The sequence below is a fragment of the Leopardus geoffroyi genome, chromosome B4 (assembly GCF_018350155.1).
Source record: "Leopardus geoffroyi isolate Oge1 chromosome B4, O.geoffroyi_Oge1_pat1.0, whole genome shotgun sequence".
NCBI classification, from domain to species: domain Eukaryota; kingdom Metazoa; phylum Chordata; class Mammalia; order Carnivora; family Felidae; genus Leopardus; species Leopardus geoffroyi.
In genome coordinates this window covers 33,975,066-33,999,698 of record NC_059341.1, presented here as the reverse complement: position 1 = coordinate 33,999,698, position 24,633 = coordinate 33,975,066, and the positions used below count along the sequence as shown (strand labels likewise).

The window sequence follows — 24,633 nt, the reverse complement described above, 5'->3', positions numbered from 1 at the left end:
CAGCAAGGCCACAGCCAGCCCTGAGCATGGAGTTCCAGGAAAGGAAGGATTTCCAGGAGTCTTGCACTCTCCCAGCCCTGATTCCAGGCAGACACTTCCTATACTGGAAACTTGTTACAACTATGAACACATCAAAGAGGCTCTTGCTAATATCTAACTTCATTTTCCTTCCAGCCTAATCCTTCCACCACCCAAAGAGCTCTCCAAGGTGGGACAGCATAGTTCAATTAAGCCTCCTCTCAGTTTTCCAAGCTAAATGCTGATAATCTCAGCTTCTATGTTTTTGCTTGCAAAAATCTTATTTTTCAAACTGGATTCATTTCTCACATCTAGACTCTCTCTGAGGTTTTGTATCCCTCCTATGTTCAGGTAGGAGCTGAGGTGGGTGGGGGTGGAGGTTAATCCAATACAGTTTGGAGAGAGTGCCAGAAGCTAACATTCTCCTGATTTAGGCAGAGGAGGAGGAAGAAATGGAAGGTTGACATCCAAGAACACAAGATGATCTCTTTTTGGTAATCCAGAAAGACACTAGTGTTTTCTTATTCCAATGAATAATATTATTCTTATTTCTTATTCCAATGAATCATAATGGGGAGCCTCAGGGTAAAGGGTGGCCAGATATGGGGGTGATAACTGGGTGGGGGTTTGGGGAAGGGAGAGGGAGGACTTGAAAGTATGAGTGAAGAATTTTCCAGGAAATGGGTATGTTAGTTAATAAGACAGTCGGCTGGCCTGGAAAACTGAGACCATGGCCTTAATTCTTACTTCACTGGTAGAGAACTCATTAGGCCAAGGAATCCTGGCCATTCAGTCATTCAACAAATGATCACCACCAGTTCACTGGGTTAGAAGTTGAAAATATAGAAATAAAATACATAGCTCTTTATCCTGAGGGAGTTAATAGTTTAGTGGGGGATTCATTTAAGTAAACAGACAGCTAGTGTGCTATAGCACAGCTAAGTACAGGATGCTACAAGAATACAGATGGGGAGGCACTTAATCTACCTGAGAGAGGTGAAGAGGGATTCAGGAAAACCTCCTCAGAGGAGATAATTGAGCTGAACTCTGGAGGGTTAGTCTAGTCTAGGAGGTAGGAAAGGGCTTCCCAGAAGAGGGAAGAGCAGGGCAGGGCATGGCAGCTGTATTTGCAGCTCTTTTACAGTTGTATTTAGTGCAGGAGTTAAAGGGCAATACTATTCCAAATGCAACGACTATATGGGAAGGGAAGAAAGAGGAGATCCTGGAGAGGTACTGCTGTTGGAATTTGGGTACGCGGCTCATTTTGTATTTACTGGGTCTGCCGTGTCCGAGGGAGTGTGGAAACTCAGTGTGATAGCCCAAGAGAATGTTTTACTACTTATTATTGAGAATGTAAAATGGATCAGTATGGGCAGAGAACATATCAATCCCAAACATACCACCTTGTGCCCTTTCCTGGGGAAGCATGCACACATGCAACATTTTGCTGTTCCCGGTTCATGCAAATTCCCTTCTCTGTCTGGCTTTTGAGGGTTGAGGGAAGAAGAAGGCACAGAGAGGAATGCCATTTACTTTGAATTTATTCTGCTTTGACCTGTTGCAAGAGCACCATGGTTTCCCCAAATTCAGGTAGAAGGAAACAGTTGGGAGACTCCTTGGTGAGGTGCTTAAGTAGGCATACAACTTATCCTACACACCCAGTAAGTGGATGGTCAAGCTAACTGCCTCAGGGTCTGGGTCTTCATTAGACCTCCCAAAACCATAATTGGGCTCAGCAGCTTGCTGCCCTACTGAGGCCCACAGACTAGCGGTACCATGATATCCTGCAGGAGAATGATCACAGCCTCTACTAATGATCACAGCAATTCTACTAATTCTACTTGCAGCTCAGCTACCTGAGCAATCCTTTTCTCCCCTCTTGTCACCCTTCTTCTCCTAGTTCCTTTACTTCCCTCTTGTGTTCCACTGGGCAAAAGAATGACCCAAATTAAGTGCTTCTTCCCTTGGCTCCTTTTTTCTTTTTAAAGTTTATTTATTTTGAGAGAGACAGAGACAGTGCAAGGGGGAGAGGGGCAGAGACAGAGGAAGAGAGAGAGAATCCCAAACAGGCTCTGCACTGCCAGCACAGAGCCCAACTTGGGGCTAGATCCCACGAACTGCAAGATCACGACCTGAGCTGAAACCAAGAGTTGGATGCTTAACTGACTGAACCACCCAGGTGCCCCTCCTTGCCTCCTCTTTTAATCCCTCTTTTTTCCCATTCTCCTTCCAGTTCTTCATCAGCCAATTCTCCTCATCCCTGTTGATTCTGCAGCTAGTTCAGCTAGGCTTTAATCTTAAAGGTGATGGAAGCTACTGAAGCACTATGTGTCACCTGTGGGCAGGTTGGTATTTATCCTCCAAAATGTTAATCAGGGCCTCTGCTATTGTGCAGCTCCAGAGGACACCATTTGCCTCATGGCCTATGTCATACAATAGGGGGCGCCTTTCACATATGGTACAATGTAAATGGTGCCCTCTGGAATTGTGCAACTCAGTTGCCTTTCAACGTGGGAATCAAAAGCCTGGAAAGCAACAAGTGTCTTAGAGGAAAATGTTGGCCCCTGGTGAAGACCAGATTCTTTGGATATTTCAAGTCTGTGAATAATGCCTCTGTGCATTCAAATCTCCCAATTACTGTTAACCTGAGATTCAGAACTTTCTGCCATAGAGACCTTAAATGTTTCCAATTCTTCCTCTCCAACCTCACCATCCACTATGACCCCATATGACCACATCTATGGCAGACTGATGATCTGAACGTGCAATGTGCCATTCTGACTCCACACCTTGCCCCTGGAGTTCCTTCCAGCTGGAATGCTTTCTCTCTAGATCCAGTTCCTATTTAATTATTGACACTCAGCTTGCATCCCATTCTGCTGGGAAGGCTCCCTTGTCCATCCCAGTTCAGTGATCTCTCTCCTTTATTCTCCAAACTCCTTTACAGGTCTGTTCCCTTCATCTGGCACTTTACATCAAGTTATAACAAACTACTGCTAAAAACTACTGGTAAAATTTGTTTCCCAATTAGAACTTAATTCACACTTTGTGCCTTATAAGGCCCTGTGTGATTTGACGCCAGACTAGTTCTCTGACTTCATTTCTTCCTGCTCTAGTCCTCATCCACTCCCCTAATTTAGCTGCACTGGCTTGCTCTCAAACTCACCAAGTTCATTTCCATCTCAAGGCTCTGCACTCAGTGTTCCCTCTGCTTGGAGGACTCTTTCCCCAGACATCCCTAGACATACCAGACAGTAAAATCTACAAGGGTAGAAGCTTTTTCTTTTGGTGTATTCACCATTGTATTCCAAGTGGCTTGAACAGTGCCTGGCGTAAGGCAGGTAATCGGTAGATAACTAAATGTTGGGTGAAAAGTATAAATAATAGATTGCCTTGCATTGTTTCTTTCTTCCCTTTGCTTCATCTTTCCCTTTGTATTTACCCCATCCCTCAATCGTAAGCATCCTGAGGACAGAAATCTGGTCTTATGATTTATTTCCCCCTCATCATCTAGCCCAGTGCCTTGAGTGTAGGTGCTTTAGTAAGTGTTTGTTGACAGAATGAGATAGAATGAGGAAAAAGTTCTTTCATGCCTCTCCCACCAGGCGGGCTCAGCAGCCTCCAAAGCAGAAAACGAGTAACCCTTGTCCTCCCAGGGCTGCTTGTGCTTAGGTTCAGCAAGCTGGCCACCAGCCCTAGCCTCAGGAATGTCTGTTCCTATCACAGCAGAGCTGTTCTTCACTGGGAATTTCCTTCTCACCACCACCACCATCACCTCTGAGCTGGTTGGACTCAGACAAAGGGTATCTGACCACCCACCTAGAACTGAACCATTCCTGTCAGCACATATCTAATCTTAGGAAAAAAATAGGATTCTGCTACAGTAACTGCTTGGTTTACAGAGTTAAATCTTCTAGCAAGATTTATTAAAAGATCATGACTTTGGCTGCTATATTTCAAAGACCGGGCAGACATTTAGGTGACAGAGTTAAATAATCCAAACTTACCTCATACTCCCTCTTTCTCTCCCTCTCTTTCAAGGGTGAGCATTCTGTTCTTCCAAAACCCAGTCCTTCTCCATATTTGGAAATCTGGAATGGGCACTAGGGGCACAGCCCTGTCTCTTCTTGGTGTCTGCTGGGAGCTGTAGTTCCCAATGAGTGACGGCTGCTTTTTTCTGGCCAGCAAGTGGGTTTTCCTTTCTCAGGAGTCTATGTCTATAAACATACAGTGGGGTGGAAGATTGCTATTAGGAGGCTTGCCTTCTATTTTAAGCTCTCTGGTTTTATGCAAGGTACTACTCTTCTGTGGCTCAATCTCCCTGCCTGCAAAATGGGGATAATTATCTTTCTTTTCCTGGCTGCCAGATTGTTGGGTGGGGTAATTAGCCAGCACTCATTAAATGCTTTGAGCTCATTCCAGCAAGGAGTGCTTTAAAAATAAAAATTGTTATCTTTAAAGAAGAAAATATTAATTTTCATTGCCTAATTGCCTCCACAAACCAACTCTGCCTGTATATCAGAAACATGCTGTTTAATTCCTTATATATGCCTTCCACCTACGCTGCTTTTAATGGTTTCCCTGCATCTCATTCCATTTTGTTTCATCATCTTTAGTTTCATATCGTCAAGAATAAACACTCTCTCTGCCTCCTCTCTGAAAGGAAAGGACAAGACAGACCAACTCTTCCCTATGTCCAAAGCATAAGAAAGCCAGGAAGAAGGAATGATTGGGACTTGATCTGAGCTCCACAACTTTATGTCTTCCCAACTCACCATGCACGTACGTGATCAAGAGCCTGGTTTCTGCAGAAGAGGCTGACCTTTGGTCTGTCTGAAGAAGAAACAGATTTCACTGCAGCAGGAAGGGTTTTTGAAAGATCTTACATTCTTAAATGCCCTTCTCTGGAGCTCTGAAAGAAGCATTTTGACACACTCTGCATCTATAGTCAGAGGAAGGAGATTGGCACAGTATAGTGGAGGCAGCAGCAGGCTTAGAATTAAAATGGTTGGGTCCTGGCTCCAAGACTTCAGGCAAATCATTTGACCTCTCTGGCCTTGGTTTCTTTAGCTATGAAATGGAGATAACAATATATGTTTGAGTGTTTTGTACAGTGCTGCACTAAAGTTAGTTGTTAATAACATGCAGTATGATGCTGATTAAAAACAGAGAATGTTAAAGTTAGACACATTTAGATTAAAATAGCACCTGGATTTGCTGTGGAAATTTGATCAAATCACTGTTTTCTGAATCTTAGTTATAGTATCTCTAAGATGGGGATAGTGAGGATTACATGAGACAGTGCATGCAGTGGACTGAACACAGAGTCTGGCGCATACTAATTTCTCAATAAATGTAGTTATGACTATTATTAATATATTATGTCAATGTAAATGTGGCTATGACAATGCATTATCTCTCACTTTTGATCATCTTACCTTGTTACAATCAAATAAGGATGCTTTTGAAGTTGTGAAGTATTACACCAATGTGAGGGATGATTAGAATTAAACCTCAAAAGAAGGGAGATGGACTCCCCAGAGTTTTCCTTCCAGCTTCAGGATTACATAGGATTAAGGATGTACAACTACTTTTTGGCTACAAAGAACTATAACATGTGAATTGTCGCTAGTAACAGCAGGATTATTTGTTTCTTGTTTTAGGTAGTGGGTAATACCAATATTCCATTGAAAAATAAAAAGGGGTCCTATGACATACTATGAATTAATAAGTCACATTACAGGGCAGCATAATTATGTATAATTATACATATATACTCTGTGTATTTGTAGAAGGATGTTCATCAGAATGTTAAAGTTGTCATTTATGGGTGATGGAATTTCAGATGATTCTTATTCTCTTGTACTTCTCTGTCTTGCTTGGATTATTTTTACTCTGGTTATGTATCATTTTAACAAAAACAGTTAAAAGACAAAAGAAAAGCAGATATCAAAAAGGCAGATCTCAGGTTGTAAAACACTAGGAGAATCCATTTGGTGGTCCTTTAATCCCAGAGAATGTTTTCTTAGGTATGGGAAATGGAGTTTCTGGCAACAAGGAGAAGTTGTATGACAAATGCCTCTGAAAAGAAGTTGGAGGGGAATGGAGGGGAATCCCTCCAAAATGGCCCTGAAAGGAGGGGAAGAGGTAACATTTCATCTCTGTTTATTTCCTAGGCTGCAATAATATGGTAGTTTTAATCATAGCCTTGTACACCTGAGTTTCCTTATTTGCTATGGTAACATGTGAGTCCTGTTTTACTACCTCTGTTCATTCTGGCTTACCTTAGACCTGGCTGTCAGGTAGAACTATAACTCATCCCCTCATTCATGCTGCCCAGGTAATCACCCTTTGTCATGACTGATTAGAGGAAGGGTGTGGTGAGCCCATTTGTAATCGGCTTCCACTGTCCTCCTAAATTTCAGAACCAGAAGCAAAAAGAACAAACTTCCCAGTGGGACACAAAATAAAAGGGATGGGCCAGCATGTCTTACCATTCATGATAATCTTCCCAGAAAACTACCCACAGGCAAGTCCACACAAGCTTGGAGGCAGCTTGTCTGTTGTGCAGCCCATCCCCAGTGAGGACAAGAGAGTAGGAGGTGGGGGAGGGGAAGAGCAGGTTCTTCCCTGTTGTCACAAACAACTGTCTCCAGAAAGAACTGAACCATTTTCAGATTTCAGCATTGAAGCACGAGTTAATGTGGAGCCAGGAAAAAAAGAGGTCTGCCATGTCAGAGTTTGTAGGTATTAAAACTGCACACCTCAGGGCACTTGGGTGGCTCAGTCTGTTGACCATCTGACTTTAGCTCAGGTCATGATCTCAAGGTTCATGAGCTCGAGCCCTGGGCGGGGCTCTGTGCTGACAGCTCAGAGCCTGGAGCCTGCTTCAGATTCTGTGTCTCCCTCTGTCCCTCCCCCACTGTGTTCTGTCTCTGTCTCAAAAATAAACGTTTAAAAAAAATTAAAAAAAAAAAACAAAAAACAAAAGAAAACTGCACATCTCCAGAGGATGCCATTCACACAGACTCCATGTGAATAGCACCTCCCAGAGTTGAGCTTGAGTGAATCCCAGGAAGGGTAATTTTCTCTCCCACTGAGCATACTGACTTGTAGAGAAAGGCTTTTACAACAACACGTTGGGGCTTTGCTGAGTAGTCCTTAATTTTTGAAACGAACGGAATTACCCTTGCTTAAAAAATATGCTCGGACATCTGTTTTCCTCACTTTACTAATTTTTTAATGTTCTTTCTGGTTTCACTCTGCTCCGAAAACAGTTGCTAAGTGGGGTCAGGGTATTTATGGGGTTACCAATATGCTCTTGAGATTGCTGAGGATAATAATTCTAAAAAATGCAAAGGCAAGTTGCAGTTCCTTTTATTTATTTTATCTTATACTTTATTTGTTTTAGGCCCTGGACTATATGGAAGAGTGTGGACAAATATTTGTTTTACTTGCTGTGCTTAACAAGGAGTCCAATTTTAGGGTTGACTAAAGCTACCTGGATTGGTTAAGACTGAAGGCCTGCCCTTCAACATCTTTTTTTAATTGAAGTATAGTTGACAAACAATATTAAATTAGTTTCAGGTGTATAGTGTGATTTGACAATTATATACATTACAAAATGCTCACCACTCGCTTTGTTTTTTAATATTTCTTTTCTTTTTAATTTTTAAAATGTTTAATTATTATTTGAGAGAAAGAGACAGCAAGTGGGGGAGGGGCGGAGAGAGAGGGAGATACGGAATGTGAAGCAGGCTCCAGGTTCTGAGCTATCAGCACAGAGCCCAATGCAGGTCTTGAACTCATGAACCGTGAGATCATGACCTGAACTGAAGCTGGATGCTTAAATGACAGGGCCACCCAGGCGCCCCTGTTTTCTTTTTTTTTTTAAATTAAAGCTTCTTTGAGGTTCTTACCATACCCTTCTTTTCTTACTACCTTCACCTGGTTGAGGTTAAAATTAAGTTTTCTGGAGATCCTCCCAACATTTCTCCCTTCTCTGCCCCTCCTCGAATACCTTAATCAGTGCTTGTTGGCTCAAAATTGTACTTCAGGACAGAATTTCAGGAAATAACTTGGGACATAAATATTCTCTCATGGTTTTCAGTCTTTTATTTTATTACTTTATTTTTTTTTTAAGTATAATTTACTGTCAAGTTAGCTAACACACACTGTATACAGTGTGCTCTTGGCTTCGGGAGTAGATTCCCATGATTCATTGCTTACATACAACCCCCAGTGCTCATCCCAACAAGTGCCCTCCTCAATGCCCATCACCCATTTCCCACCTCTGACCTCCTCATCAACCCTGTTTGTTCTCTGCATTTAAGAGTCTCTTATGTTTTACCTCCCTCTCTGTTTGAAACTATTTTTTCCCCTTCCCTTCCCCCATGGTCTTCTGTTAAGTTCCAAAATTCCACATATGAGTGAAAATATATGTATCTGTCTTTCTCTGACTGACTTATTTCACTTAGCATAATACCCTCCAGTTCCATCCACATTGTTGCAAATGGCAAGATTTCATTCTTATTGCCAAGTAGTATTCCATTGTATATATAAACCACATCTTCAGTTTTCAGTTTTAAATACAGTTTTAAATACAAATTTAAATTTCAGTTTTAAATACAAAGGATCACTTTCAATTGCTCCTCTATCAATCCTATGTTTTGGAATATTTTGTCTACTAAGGAGGATCCATTAACAAATAAACATTTAGAGCATTATCTCAGGTAAATGTATAATTTCTTCTTGGAATATTAAAGCTGTGTGTTGAGAACCCTTCAATCCCATTTTCCCCTGAAGGCCTGCTAGGGCAAAAACTGCAGGTTTTGAGAACTACTGCTGCTCTCCATGGTGGGAGGGGAGAGAGCACTGGTGTGATGGGTGTTAATGGCTGGCAATAACTCCATGTGCTGCTCTTCCCAGTCAGTATCTGTGTGTTAACAGTGACTTGATGCTATAAATGACCTCAAAGTGGGGCATCTGAGTGTCTCAGTCATTAGGCATCCAACTCTTGATTTTGGCTCAGGTCATGATCTCACAGTTTATGAATTTGAGCCCTGCATTGGGCTCTGTGCTGAAAATGCAGATCCTGCTTGGGATTTCTCTCTTTCTGTCTCTCTCTCTGCCCCTCCCTGGCTTGCTCTCTCTCTCTCTCAATAAACAAACAAACAAACATTAAAAAAGATAAATAAATTGACCCAAAATATGATTAATGACAAGGATTTCTGGGCTAGTGAGGAAAGCACTTTTGAGTGAAGGTGAGATCCTCTCTGGGGCAGCATGGGGCAGGGCAAGGAATGCTGCCTTCTTCAGCTGTGTAATATCAAGCTATTGCTTGACCTCCCCTGGCCTCAGTTTCTGGCTGTGGTATGTTAAACGTCCTTCCAAATCTAAAATTCTATCACTCAGGTTGACTGAGTTTATTAGAATATTTCCTAAGAAGTTAGTAAGAGGGAATAAGAAGGAACATTGCAAATTGCCTATGGCCAAGAAGGCAAGCTAGGGGTATTGGTACCTGGAAACACCTGTAGGTATCTCCTTTTTTTGGGTGGCTGGTCTAGGTTATGTAACTCCTCAGCTTCCAACCTTTTCACATAGTGCTTGCCAGCGAATGTCGAGACCAAATGATGCAGAACAGCTCTGGAGAGGTGGGGTCCCTCCTGAGCATTGGGTGTCTATTGCTTTACACCATACTAGACCACACAAGGGTCCTGAGATGAGTGAGACTCTGTCCCTGCCCTCAGGAAGGGCACAGTTGAATAGTGAAATGACACAAATAACTATAAGAAGATTTGGAAACTGGGAAGGACCAACAAGAAAGGCATAAAAAAGCAAAGCACAATTGGGAGTTTGAAGAAAGGAGTGATTAGCTTGAATAAGGTGTAATCAGAAAAGATTCCAGGGAGGAGATAGCATCTTTCCACTCTTTCATGAGAGAGCCAGGGCTGACTTATTCCTAGTGAGCATCCATTACCTGTTTTATTTTTCAGGCTTGGTCTGGCATCACAAAGATTTGTTCGAACTTCTCTGAGTGAATACTCTGACTCCTGCAATAGGTGAGAAAAAGTGAAATTGGACTACAGGTCTCCATAGAGTGGCTGCCTCCAGTCACCTTCACCATGATGAAAAGGATCTATTGATGACCCTTTGAAGAATGGCCTGGGCATGGGATCTGGTTAGAAATCTCCAGTAATTATGTCAGTTTTGCCACTGACACCAAATGTTTTGAGCAGTTTCTGAGCTTTAGTTTCCCATGTATAAGTAGGAATAATAATATACCTTGCTCACAGGCTGGTTGTTAAGCTCAAATAAAATAAAAGAAAGTATTTTGTAGGGCCAGTATTATGCATTAGTTAAGAATAAAGACTCTAGGGGCACCTGGGTGGCCATCGGTTGGGTGTCAGAATTTTGATTTCAGCTCAGGTCATGATTGTGGGATCCAGCCCTGAGTTAGGCTTCCTGCTGGCAGCTCGGGGCCAGCTTGGGATTATCTCTCTCTTCACCACCCCCCCCACTCTCTCTCTCTTTCTCTCTCTTGACATGGATGGATGAATTAAAAAAAAAAAAAAAAAGGAAAGAAAGGAAGACTCTAGAGTGAAACTTCTTGGATTTTAGTCCCAGCCCTTCTTTGCATTTTTTGTGTGATCTTTGGCAAGTTCCTTAACCTCTCTGTGCCTTGGTTTCTTCATCTACAATATAGGGATGACACTAAGACTTATGTCATAGTGTTATTGATGATTAAAATGTGTTAAATGTAAACCACTTAGAATAGCACCTAGTACATAGGTAATATCATACATATAAATTGACCTGCCTTATTGTTGTAAAGTACTATAGAGAATGATTATGATTATTATAAGTACTTTTTAGACACAGAAGCAAAGTAAGAGTTCTGCTGTGTCTATATGGAGAGGAGCAAATGGGAAGCATTGAACTATGCCCTAAACACCAAGTCCCGTCTTTAAAAAAGAGTCATAAAAATGCCAACAGATGAAGTTCTGGAATGAGGGAGGCACACCCCTTGGCCATCCTGGAGAAACATAATCTTCACCCTGCTAATACTTATCTTTCTGGCTTGCTTCTGGTCAAAGGTCCATACTAGGTATGATTCTACTCCATTGGAGCTTTGCCACCAACATCCCTGGCTAGAAGAGATGTGTTAGATGGACCAGTTATGGATGCTGTCTATTGTCACAGAATGTAGAATCAGATTGGAGAGGGCAGGATAGGATGGGCTGACTGCAGATATGAGCATTACTGGCCTTTGTAAGAAAGAGTCAAGAGTTGGATTCCAGGTCAGAAAATAAGATTACAGAACTTTGAGGTAGAATGAGATTCTTTCTTCTCCTTACTCATTCCCCAATATATTATACCTACTGGCCTTATAATCAGCCTGAACTATTCCAGAGATTTAAAGAGTTCAATGGGCCATTGTCACGTGGCATCTTCTGATCCTTAAAACCACCCTATGGGCAGGTGTTCTTATCCATGTCCTCAGATGAGAAAATTGAGGCTTAGAGGATTTCAGTGACTTTCTAGAGGTCTGGTGTAGTCACTGAAGGAACCAGTATTCTAACTGGTATAGCTCATCTTCCAGTCTAGAGTTCTTTCTGGTACAAAAATACCAACTCATCACCTGCCCAAAGCAAGCAAAGCAAATCCACATTTCAGATTAAGGCAATCCATGGATAGATAGACTGAGCACCTTACAGAACAGAAGGAAGAGCACCAAGTTCCAGAGCTTGGGTCAGGATTAGAGGATGGCCCACAATGTGGATTTTTCATCTCATTTACTATATTTTTCCAAAATGAGAAGATTCCAACGATACAAATATTAGCACGGACCAGACCTTAGATCTGGCTTTATAGATCAGGCCTTATTTCCACTCTTTGACTTATCCCAAGAGGAGAATAGGTAGTTTCAAGGCTTGTGTCATGAACCCTGAGTCAGAAAGACTGGTTTTATATACATAATACCTGTGCATTCCCCCTCAGGTGGAATGAACTTGCTTATGTTTAGGATTGCTGTGTCTTAGCCTGAGAAATTCTGGGTACATTCAGACATAAGGGGAGATAGTGGACTGTCACGGTAATGTGTTAAAGAATCAATTTGTGGACATAACAGTGCTAAAGGTTAAGTGATGACATACAGACCACTGAAGTCCCGTATAGTCAAAAATTGGGTGAAACACAGAAATAGGAACACAATCATGTTTTCATGTGATTTTTAGCAATCCCCTCACCCACCTCCCATCTTGTCCTCATTATGGCAGCTATACCACTAAATAGGCAGATTTTTTTCTAGCAAGTCTGTTTCTTTTAAGACTGTGCTGCCATCGCCTGGAAGCATCAGAAACAGCAAGAAATTTCTTGTTAGGATTTAAGGAAGAGGTTTTCTTCCTTCCTTCCTTCCTTTCCTTTTCCTTCCTTCCTTCCTTTCTTTCTCCTTCCTTCCTTCCTTCCTTCCTTCCTTCCTTCCTTCCTTCCTTCCTTCCTTCTTTCTTTTTAAAGTTTACCTATGTTGAAAGAGAGAGGATGAGAGAAGAGAGTGCATGTGAGTGAGAGGAGGAGTGGAGAGAGAGGAAAGAGAGAATTCCAAGCAGGCTCTGCACAGTCAGTGCAGAGCCTGACACAGGGCTTGATCTTAAGACCCTGAAATCATGACCTGAGCTGAAATCAAGAGTCAGATACTTAACCGACTGAGCACCAGGCGACCCTTAAGGAAGGAACCTTTTCAAGGAAGCAATCTGAGGTGGTGCTCCTGGAAGTGAAGAGAGGAGGTCTCAACCTGTCTAGGCCAGGCCCAGTCCACTTTCTGATGCTCCTACTGCTTTCCTGATTTTTCAGGGAAGACTTCTAAACCCAGTTCTGAGAACAAGGTTTTTATTTGCAGTGCTGTAATAATCAAATCTGAGGCAGAACTGATAAAACATTTTGGTCACTTCATTCTGAGACTGTGATCCACAATTTCCAGGGATCTCTGCTTGCCTCTGGAGTTTTCTGTGTGGGAATGAGCTAGTCTTGAGCAGAAGGTCCACGTTTTCTCTTTGCTTTGTCCCCACCACTGGATTTCCTGTTAGGAAACAAAGTTAAATGTAGATATCGAACCTAACCCTCCACTGTTGTCACTCCCAATCACTCTTCTTTATTTCCCCTCAGCATTTATTATCATTTGACACACTACTGTTTGTATTTTACTTATTTTTTATTTTGTTTCCTTTCACTATGGCACAAACTCCACAAAACAGACATTTTTGTCTCTTTGGTTAACTGTGGGACCTTCAGTACTTAGAACAGGGCCTACCACCTAGTAGGTGTTCAAAAGTATTTGTGGAATAAGTGAAGTCCTGACTTCATCACCTTATATGGTTACGGGGTCTATACTTTTCTTTCCTCAGAAGTCTGATGGATTTCATGTTTCTGCTTCAGCTTTCCATGAAGACTTTCTACAGACAGCTGAAAGCCCAGCAGATGGGTATATCTATATCTAGTGACAAGGGAAGGGAATGTATGGTGTAAATAGGTACTTGCCCTGTGCCTGGACTTTCTAATCTAATCACCAGTGGAATAAACAATTCTAGATAAGTTTTACAAAGAGTTGAAAAGGTAAGGAGCTGAGGAGAAACTAAAGCTGAGAGAAGTATAAATTCAGCAAAGTCTGGGTGAAGCACAGAATACACAAATAAATATAATTTATGTATCTGTATAAAATTATTTAATTATTATTATAGCTATAATTTATTGAATACCTGCTCTGTTCTAGTACTTCATTATAAACTGCATTACACACTGTATGGCTTTGTTTTTATTTTATAGGAATATCTCTATTTTATAGGAAGCAATGAGGCTCAATGAGCTTACGTAACTTGCTTGGGCAATGATTGTAAATTCTCTGAATAGAAAGCATAGACTCAGTCCTGTCATGCAGAACAGAACAGCGGTTAAATATATGTCTTTGGGCAAAAAGAGCCTTTTTGACTTTGTATTTTCCACCTATTCGTTGTGTGACCTTCAGCAAATTATTTAAGTAGTCTCCAATGTCCTCACCTGTGCAATGGGGATAACAGTATTCCTAACCCCCAGGGTTGAGGGAAGGATTAAATGAGATTGCACGCACAAGCGTTTCGCATAGCGGTAGGATAAGCACTGGATAAATGTGAGCTATGCCTGGGAAGGAGGAACATAGAAGGAAAAGTGACTAGCTCTGATGTTTCTTTTCAGTGTTTTTCCTGCTCCACTTCCTAATATTCGAATTGTTATTCCTGGAGAAAGCTCAGTATTAAAAGCCCGCTTGTAATTTCACCTCCATTACTGGAATTTCTTCTGTCCGGCTTCTGCTGGTTAGTGGTTAGTGAGGGGAGCTCCCCATCTCATAACACAGCCTCTGCTTTGTAATTTCCCAAAACGTCCTTGCGAGTTTGTTTTCTCGGGGTACAGGGGCAGTTCCTGGGGCGTGGCATGCTGGGAGTTGTAGTCCGAACTCCTCTATCTGCATCGAGAGGGCCACTGAGCCGAGAGCCAGGGAACTACAGCTCCCAGAGTCCTCCGCGCCGCCGGGAAGTCCCGAGTCTGCAGGCAGCTGCGAAAGCCGGAAAGATGTCCTCGCCCTCGTCCAGCTCCTGCAGTGAGCGGCTCTATTCATAAAAACGGAACCTGGAACGGCACTCCCCGGGGCGAAGGTGGTATCAGTACATGTCGTGGGGCCAGAGAAGCTAGATCCAGGTATTGCAGGGATGCAGCTGTTCTGCAAATCTATGGTGTAAACTGGTTCCCTACATGCCAACCTGTTTTGAGCTAGAGCAGCCGCCCAGTCAGCCCAGCCGTTGCCTTGGATATGGCCACTAACTTTTCCTTCTCCAGGACTCGGCCTCGGGAAAGGTTGTGGGCAAGGCTATGAGGACTGTCCCTTTTCTCCCAGGCTGACTCGGGATATCCCGGAGTCCCCGGAGAGGCTGCCACTCTGACGTCTGGGGAGACAGGCCCTAAGCCCCGGCTGGCTATGAAGAGTGACTTCTCGACACCTGCAGCCCCCCTTAGGGGGCTCGGGGGGCCCCTGAGGAGCAGTGAGCCTGTGCGTGCCGCCCCAGCCCCGTCGGCAGCCGTGGTTCTGCTGGAGGAGGCGGCAGACCTCTTAGTTGTACACCTGGACTTCGGGGCGGCGCTGCAGACCTGTGAACGCGCCTTGCCGAGCTTGGCCAACCTTGATGCGGGCACGTACGTGCTGGGCTCCATTCATTTCCGGGTGATCTTGGGGAGGGACTAAAGCTCTTAGGAGTTCTGTCTTTCCCAGATTGCTCACAAGGAGCCTTACACCTTGGTTTCATTAGTGGTTCCTCTCTGAGAGGCTGGTGTGCCCATTCTACAGAGGAGGAAACTGAGGCACTGCACAATGAGGAAGAAGTGGTCAAGTCGTGCAACAGAGCTTAGTGAGAACCCACAGCCAGTTCTTTGCTTCCCTGTTCCAGTGTTGAATGGCATGTTGGGAAGATAGAATGCGTATTGTCAAATTATTTGAGTAAGCAGGTTCAGCGAGCAGTTGGTGGAAGTCCTCTCCTAGGTATACTCGTCTCCCCCAAGCTGTTCACTTGACCTTGGCTGATGAATGGAAATGGAATTCAGAGTAGGAGTAGTGTCCTGATCCTGTTGAAGGATTGATAGGATTAAAGAATCCAATCTGGAGAAAAGCTTGGTCCTACATTGCTGTTTCAAATGCTCTCAGCCTCTTTTTGAGGGCATAATTTCTCTGTGGATTATAATGTTGACATAGGCTATACTGGGGAGGTGATGGGTAGAATAGTCAAAGGTGACCCCAGAGAAGGATGAACTGGGGATCTCTGGCTTTTTTCAGGGGGTTGGGTAGGGGCTTGTTGCAGTAAATGCTGAAGACTGTTATTCCAGGTGCCTGGAGGCACCTTACTTGGTGGTGCTAACAGGCAGAAACCTTGCTCCATGCCCATTTTGTCACTAAGCAAACTCTTAGCTCCAGCTCTCTTTCCACCTATACATCTGTGCTACACATTGTCCCTTTCCCCTTCCCTGATTTCACCTAGATACAAAGATGTGTGTTAGGCAACAGTTGACTTGCCTCCAGGAGGTTTTCAGGAACATCGAACTCCTGGGGAAAGGGCAGTTTTCTCTGTGTTGGGGCTCATGAGACCAGTTGTAATTTTTTAAAACATTTTTTTTAAGTTTACTTTTGAGATAGAAAAGAGAGAGAGAGAGAATCCCAAGCAGGCTTCTCTCTGTAAGCGCAGAGCCTGATGTAGGGCTCAATCACATGAACCCTGAGATCATGACCTGAGCCAAAATCACGAGTCAGATGCTTAACCAATGGAACCATGCAGATGCTCCAAGACCAGTTGTAATTTGAATCCAAATACTAATGGGGAGGGTAGAGGTGATGACTGCTAAGTTGGGAGCTGGGGAGGAACAGTCCCAGGGTGGAAGTGAGAATGGAAACAGAAGGGGACCACTTCTTAAAACCTGAACTAGTTCTTCTGCCAACAGCTCCTTGGAGGTGAAGTGCTCCCTGTGTATTGTGGGGATCCAGGCCCTGGCAGAAATGAATCGGTGGCGGGAAGTCCTGTCCTGGGTTCTTCAGTATTACCAGGTTCCTGAAAAGCTACCCCCCAAAGTCCTGGAGCTATGGTAGGTCATTGTTCTGACTCATTGGATCAGTTCAGGAACAAGAGGATATTCATGTCCTTTTCTGAATCAGTGCCTAATATCTTCTCTTTTGCCCTTCTCTACCATTTCCTTCCAAATATGATTCTTTCCCTGTGTTTTTATTTTTGTTTTGTTTTTTGGTTTTTGGTTTTTTTCGGACCTCAAAACATAGTGATAAAGGAGGAGGAGGGGGGAATGTTGGGTAGAGGAAAAGAGGAGGAGGGGGACAAAGGGGAATAGGAGATGTGAAGAGGGGTGATACAACTGGAATATGTCAGAGCTGAGGGAGCTTCTTGCTACTTCCTAGGAATTCCTAATCCTTACCAATGTCATCATCCTCTAGGGAAGGACTGGAGGACAACAGGGAAAGGGTTGAGTGGGAGAATGTAGTGGTTTATGAGAGGTAAACCAACCGTGAGCACTAACTGTTCTTTTTTTGGGGATTGGATTATTCGGGGCTGCAGTGTTCTTTTATACAGCAAAATGCAAGAGCCTGGAGCTGTGCTGGAAGTGGTCAGTGCCTGGCTGCAAGACCCAGACAATCAGGACCTTCCAGAATACAGAGCCTTGGCAGAACTTCACCTACAGCGGGTGCTGCTACCCCTGGGCTGCTTGTCAGAGGCTGAGGAGCTAGTGGTGGGCTCTGCAGGCTTCAGTGAGGAACAGCGGCTGGACGTACTCCGGGCCATTAGTAAGGCAAGGCAACAGCAGAAACACCAACGCTTGGGCTCTGAGGAGGCCCAGAAGCTGAACCAGGAAGGTAGGACATTCTCCTTCTGTGGCCTCCGTAAAGCGGAGTTGTAAGCTTTCCCCTGGACCTTGGGGTTTATCATGACTTTTCCAAGAGCTTGGGAGCAATTATTTGTATGAGTAACTCCCAAATCGCAGAATAGGAAACCTGTTGATTTGATTAAAAAAGCCAAGCCCTGACCCTCTGTAGTTGCAGTGGAAGGAGAGTCTCCATACAGGGAGGTGTCACTGAGTCTCAGAATCTTTAACTCTTGTTTCTTGAAAGCCACCTTTTCCTTGGGGTCCTTTCATTAGATCTCTTGTCTCTATCATGCTGGCCAGAGTGGGATATTATTCCTCCTTTAAAGACTGGCCCAAATACAGATGCAGCTGAGGTATGCGGTGGTATACCAAAAGGAAAATAAGCTGACACAATTAACTTGGTAAATTGACTTAGATAAAAATGACTTACCTTCATCTTGGGCCCCACTGCCCAGTATGCTGTCTGCCTTTATTTACTAGATCTCTTGAGTATCTTCTTCAGTGACCTCTGTCCCCCCAAAGGGGCAGCCCACCTCTGCCAATTAGAGTGCAGTTTCACAAGATGGCTTTTACAGGGGAGCCACTTCAAGACTCAACATCATACACCTGGCTGGCATCATACAAGGGGTTTCTACACAGGGTTGGGTATGGGCTTGGGGGTTGTTTTGTTACAAGGGATTTTAAAAGTCCTCTGCTCCAGACCCTTGCCAGGTCTTTGAATCCTTTTCATCTCCTTTTCCTCAAGTGATCATCTAGTCTATACAAGGACTGAAAATCCACTATCTCCAGAAGCAGCTCATTCCATCTGTGAAGAGTTCTGTACAGAAGTTCTTCCTGATGCTGGATTTAAGTTTTTTTTTCTGGTAGTTTTTAGGTACTGTTCCTTGATTTTTCTCTTGGTATATACAGAATAAGTCTGATCCTTTTTTTTTTTTTCTGTGAAAGTTCTTCAGTTAAATGTAATCCTGTTCTCCAAAGTGTTTTTTCTTTGTGTGCTAACGAGCATGAAACTTCTGAGATAGAATCACTTCTTTGCCAACAGGTTATTGGCTTCAAGAATGAGCTGTGACTACCCAGACTCTCTGCCCCTCCATCTCCTGGGGAGGAAAGGTTAGGAAAAGGGTTTGATGGCAAGTTCAGAGTGTTCTATCAGGACTTGGCACCACTTGTTCTTGGGCTGGTGGTGTTCATGTTTATATTTAGAACTTAAGACTTTTGAATTCTTCACTATATGTATTAGGTGCACTTCATTTTCCTGTATTAATGTGATCATCAAGAACTATTGCTCTGTGTAACTCTCTGTACATATCTTAGGCCAGAATATAAAGAAAGCTATAAAATAATGAGTCTATTGAAAAAAACACACCAAATATGCCAGGTTTACCCAGCTGAGTAGGTGTTGTCTGTCCAAAGTCTCTCCTAAGGAGATGATATTCTAGTGATGTTGTCTGTCCTCAAAACATTTTGGAGTTTTTAGAATTTCTTTTACAACCACTTTATGAATTACATGAGTAAACTAGTCTTGTTACCTTTTGCTCAACTCTCATAATCAAGCTCAAAGCTCAGAATCAGTGAAGCTGCTTCCTGTGACTTATGCTGCAGTTATGCTTTATCTCCCTGACCAGGCTCCTTCTCCCACAAGTTCCTGTCACTACTGATGTTGCTCCGCCGGCTTTGGGATTCTACAGTGAGCCACTTCTTTTCCCTGCCCTTCAAAAAGAGCCTCCTGGCTGCCTTGATCCTCTGCCTCTTGGTGGTAAGGTTTGATCCAGGTAAGCGATGAAGCCAGTCTTCCCTCCTGCTCGTCCTGTGGAAGGGACAGTTGGATAGGGGCTAGGCTTGTGGGAGGCCTCCTGGGAATGGAGGTATCTATCTCCTGGGCCACTTCTCCCCAAGTCTCTTCTATAGTGAGGAGGGATTGTTGGGCCTCATTGAGATCCAGCCAAACCCACCTAGGAGAGAATAGCCCTGGAATCCATGAGAGCAATCCCTCGTGGAGGAAACTGCCTCTACTCTGTTGACTCCTGGAACACTGACTGAGTCATTGTCATCTCCTTTATTCAGGGGTGAACTCTGACTAGAAACTCAGAATTAAAAAAAAATTTTTTTCCTAATCATCATATCTAAAAAAAATTGTATTAAGTTATAAATAAAATACATGTATACTTTAGAAAATGTGGAAAATAGAAAAAAGTATAAAGAAAACGGAAATCACCTAAAAGTTTGCCATTGTAATGGCTATACTTTCGGTCTTTTTCTTTATGGATATAGGTGCAATTTTGCAGGTTATAAATATTCTTTAAAACGTCTTTCAATGGCTAAATAATATTCCAATTGATAGAAACTTCCATAATTGATTAACAGTTCCCTATTGAACACTTTGATGATTTCTTTTTTTTTTTTTTGTTTTATGTTTATATATTATTGAGAGAGAGAGAGAGAGAGACAGAGTGTGAGTTTGGGGAGGGGCAGGGAGAGAGGGAGACACAGAATCTGAAGCAGGCTCCAGGCTCTAAGCTGTCAACACAGACACCGACGTGGGGCTCGAACTCACAAACCATGAGATCATGACCTGAGCTGAAGTCAGATGCTTAATCAACTGAGCCACCCAGCACCCCTTGATGATTTCTTACTCTGTTTTTTGCAGTGTTTTTTCTTAAAAGTCCTGCTCTTTTTCTTTTATTTAGTTATTTATTTTTTTATTTTAGAGAGAGGGTGAGAGGCAGATGGAAAGAATCCCAAGCAAGATCCATGCCCAGCACTGAGACTGATCCAGGGACTGATAAACTCTCTAAGTGCTATTTGGGAATAACCCTGGTTATTTCCTGAGGATTAATCCCTCAAAATTAAGTGTTGGGCCAAAGATTAGGAGCTCACTCTTTTAGATTTTTGTATTTGTGTGTTACTTTATATGAGTTATAATCTAATACCTACTCTCCTCATGAATTTAAACTTAGAGTTATAACTCTAAGGATTATAGAATTATAACTTTTAAAACTGCAGGAAAAACTGGAAACTCTTATTCTAGTCGCTTCATTTTCTTTTTCTTTCTTTTTTGGTTGAGAAACCTAAGAACCACAGGAAACGAGTAACTAGCCCAGGGTCACACAAATAATTTGCCTATTTAAAAAATTGCCTATTCTTTTTTTAAAATTTTTTTAACGTTTTATTTATTTTTGGGAGAGGGAGAGACAGAGCATGAACAGGGGAGGGTCAGAGAAAGGGAGACACAGAATCTGAAACAGGCTCCAGGCTCTGAGCTGTCAGCACAGAGCCCGACGCGGGGCTCGAACTCACAGACCGCGAGATCATGACCTGAGCCGAAGCCGGCTGCTTAACCGACTGAGCCACCCAGGCACCCCTGCCTATTCTTGATTTAATTTTCAGGTCTTCCCCATTTTCTCCATTTCCCTTTCTCTTCTTCAGCGAGCTTTTTTTGCATAGCTCAGAGTTGTCCTTTTCAGGATGCCTGGGTAGCTCAGTTAGTTGAGCATCTCACTCTTGGTTTTGGCTCAGGTCATGATCCCAGGGCCATAGGATTGAGCCCCTGCTTAAGATTCTCTCTCTCTCTCTTTCTCTCTCTCCCCCCCACCCCCATCCTTCCCCTGCTCTTTCTCTTTCTCTCTCTCTCTGAAAAATAAACAAACAAAAAGTTGTCCTTTCACTTTGCTGAACTAAGGATGGTTTGTATTCATTCCTGCTCACCCTCTGACTTTCTACTTTGTTCTAGAGACTTGATACAATTTAGAATTTTTTTTTTTATGGTTCTTAAAAGTCCTGCTCTTTTTCTTTTATTTAGTTATTTTTCTTAGAGAGAGAGAGAGAGGAGCAGAGGGAAAGAATCCCAATCAGGCTTCAGGCCCAGCACGTAGCCTGAGCAGGGCTTGATGTATGCCTGATCCCAGGATCCTGGGATCATGACCCAAGCTGAAATCAAGAGTCGGGCTCAAGTGACTGAGCCACCAGGTGCCCTTAGTGTCCTGGTCTTCTAAGTGGGGACAGCAGGAGACAGTTTGAGCTTGCTGGTTCCATGGCTGCTTGGAGCTTCCTTAAAATGCCCTGGCCTGACACTCCTGACCCCCAGTGGCAGTCTTGGTTCATTGCAGTGGTGGTGCTGCAGGAGAGGAGAACCCATGGCTAGGCTGCAACTAGAACTCTGTAGGAAGGCTATAAAGAGAGGAGACTGTCAATAGCTTTCTTTAAAAACAACATTTTTCTTTCTAAGAAGAAAAAAATCAGTTAAAAAATTAGTAACCAAGTAAGGAAAAACAAACCCACCAACTCAGCCCTAATTCCAAAGAGGTAGATTTTACTTTATTTTCAATATAATTAACGGATGATAAAAATAGGTAATACTGTCACTTGGCTCCAGGTTGAGAAGGTACAAAAAGGATTGGAGAGGAAGTTTCTTCTTAAAAACCTATCTTCCCAGAGGCAGCCACCATCACCAGTTGTGTGTGTGTGTGTGTGTGTGTATCAAAAAGTTAGATTAAAAATATAATAAGTTTCGATCTTTTTCTCAGCAAACTTAAGGTCATTGTAATCCAAGGCACCTGGGTGGCTCAGTTGGTTAAGAGTCTGACTTCAGCTCAGGTCATGATCTCACTGTCTGTGGTTCAAGCTGTACTGACAGCTTAGAGCCTGGAGCCTCCTCTGAGTCTCGCTGTCTCTCTGCTCCTCCCCTGCTCACGTTCCTGTCTCTCTCGTTCTCAAAAAATAGACATAATTTTTTTTTTTAAATCCAAGTGAAGAAAATATCTCCCAGAGAATATATTGTTGGGGAGGGGAGGAGGAGCCAATAACATTAAACATCAAAATATGCTTTAAAAAGATCAGACATACTCCCAGAGTGGCAGAGTTTCCAAGAGATGGGACTTGAGGCTGAGGGAAGAGGAGGGGAGTAGAGGTGGGGATACTGACATCATACTTCCTTTTCCCTTGCAGCTTCTCCTTCATCCTTGCCCTTCCTCTGCAAGCTGTCTCAGCTCTTCCATCGGATTCAGGAAGCCATATTTTCTCTCTACCGGCTTCCTATCCATGACTGAGTGGTCTTTCTCATTCACCTCAACCTTGCTAATCCCCAAGTTTGCTCTGACAGAAGCAGAGTAACTCATCCATGGCGTCCTATTTCCTATTGCTGGCTGGGCCCCCATAGGAGTGGGGCCAGCCCGATTCTAGAAAGAGCTGATCCAGTATGGTGAACTGTGTTTTGCCACCTGAATGTTTTCCACTTTGCACCCTACTTTGGCTGATGTTGGTAGGAAATGTGGAAAAAAGGGGGCCAGAGAGCTCAAGTCCTCCAGAATAGTATTCCCTTTTACCAGGGGCCCCTCATAAAGGAGGGGTTTGGGAAAGGAGACTGTATCCGTGAAATATTCCATCTTCTTGGCCAAGGCAAGGGGTTGATTTTTCAGGTCAGCAGGTTAATGAAGCTGGAAGTTCAGAAAACTCTGATGGAATGACCCTTGGCCTTTTACTTTCTTGAAAAACTTACCTTTGAGATTTGCTTCACAGGGCAGGTCCTTAATTAGGCAGAGTGTGAGGATCTGAGAGGGCCTTTTACTTCTCCTCTATGCTCCTCTCCACAGATCTGGTCTAATTATTCCTGTGGTTTTGCAATGGGCTTGAAGCTGCATGGGCCCACTCTTTTTAGACCAGGACATGGCTTTCAGAACCACCCAGGTCACTATTGAAAGCAAAGTAAGGCTGCTCTGCCCTTCTCACTGGGGAAAATGATCCTGCTCGGTGCCTCTTGGGCTTCAGCTCAATTTTCCAGGTTGTCAGTGGCCAAGTCCTGCTCTATTACACACTCAGCATTCCTGTGCTCTCTTTCTTCCTGTCAGTTCCTTCCCCCTGCTCTGCAATAGTATTTTTGTACTTTGTCTGATGGCTGTTTTACCAGGTTCTATCTGTATCTTTGGTTCCTCAGTACATATTGTTGCTGGTCCGCCAACCCCTTCTATGTCCTGTTGTTCTAATTATATTTTATTGTTTGTATAATGTAGAAGTCTTTCTGCTTGTGTGGCCTTGAAAAGTAGGTTAGCCTTAGAGGCCGATGAGCTGAAAATGGAACTGGGTAATCAGGTGAGCTGGAAGGGATATGTGGAGGGAGTTGTGCAGAGGGAAGACATAGGTTTTGAAGGCAATGAACGATTTTATTCATTGTTAGGGGGAGGAGGCATTGGAGCCATAGCATTTGAGTATTTGAAATGTTTCAGTGTTTTCTGTCACTGGCTGCTAGAATCTTACATGTGTCTGTGCAAGTATATGTACACAATACTATACTGTCAGAATTATGAAAGGCTTCCTGCAGGGGTTAGCCTTTCTGAGGTTGAAGGCCAAACAAACCATTCCTTCCTGGGGCTCTGGGCAGTGTTGATGCCGGAATATAGGAGATACGTTTAGTAGTTTTCCATAGGTTCCTCTTCAGGAGTTCCAAGTCAATAACTTCTCTTTAGTAAAATGGGTAGACTAAGTAAACCTCACAGGTCATTGGGAGATAAATCCCTAGGGTGTGTCCAACTCTGTAGGAAACAAATCTGTGCTTTTATGTTTGGGCTTTTAAATAGTTAAGACCCTTGGGGAGAGGAAAGGAGACAAGGTGAGATCTCTGTTGGAATTATTTCTGAAAATAAAAATCCGGTCCCTTTCACTACCCTAGATAAAACTCTTTAATGGCTTCCCATGGCTCACTTGGGATTTCTTCTTAGATTTAAATCCCCTAATGCACTAGTTTTGGTTAACACCTCCTCTTTCATGTGGGGTCTCTGTTCCTTACTCACACTGCCCTCCAGCTGCTGAGCCAGTCACAGGTTTCTGAACATTGCATGCTTCCTCACACCTCGGCTCCTTCAGTTCCCTCTGGAAGGTCCAGCTCCCACTTTTTGGCCAGCTCAATTCTAGACTTACTCAAGGGTTACCTTTGGGAATCCTTTCCCTATGTCCTCTGCTTCCAGGCCCCTATCTCATGTCCTTTCTGTGGTAGTGACCCTATGGCCTTATAATTGTGAAATCCTCTTGCCTCCAGTAACTGTGAGCTCTTTGAAGCTGGAGAGTGTGGCTTGTGGCAGTGTTTAAGAATCAAGTTTGGATTCCTGCTGTACCACTCACTAGGTGTGTGACTGTTGGAAAGTGACTTATCCTTTTCAGCCTTACTGTCCTCATCTGTTAGTG

At 43.3% G+C, this 24,633-nt stretch overlaps 1 protein-coding gene and 1 long non-coding RNA gene across 3 annotated transcripts; one reads left to right on the top strand and one right to left on the bottom strand.

Annotated features, from left to right (window-relative positions):
• Nucleotides 1-12,889: 12,889 nt before the first annotated feature.
• On the bottom strand, nt 12,890-14,447 carry LOC123590208. Its single transcript, XR_006708669.1, has 2 exons — nt 14,327-14,447; nt 12,890-13,096 (listed from the first exon to the last, which is right to left on the bottom strand). It is a non-coding gene; the product is annotated as an uncharacterized LOC123590208 (long non-coding RNA).
• A 147-nt stretch (nt 14,448-14,594) lies between these two features.
• PEX26 (peroxisomal biogenesis factor 26) lies at nt 14,595-24,351 on the top strand. 2 transcript variants are annotated; one of them, XM_045463112.1, is made up of 5 exons: nt 14,595-15,237; nt 16,531-16,671; nt 17,154-17,449; nt 19,086-19,232; nt 22,405-24,351. In XM_045463112.1, exons 1-5 carry the CDS (start codon nt 15,023-15,025, stop codon nt 22,503-22,505), a joined length of 900 nt encoding a protein of 299 aa, XP_045319068.1. In that variant the 5' UTR covers nt 14,595-15,022; the 3' UTR covers nt 22,506-24,351. The 2 variants fall into 2 exon arrangements, with proteins under 2 accessions (XP_045319068.1, XP_045319069.1); XM_045463113.1 differs by lacking the exon at nt 22,405-24,351 and adding an exon at nt 20,169-20,607 and having other exon boundaries at nt 14,628-15,237.
• The last annotated feature ends 282 nt before the right edge of the window (nt 24,352-24,633 follow it).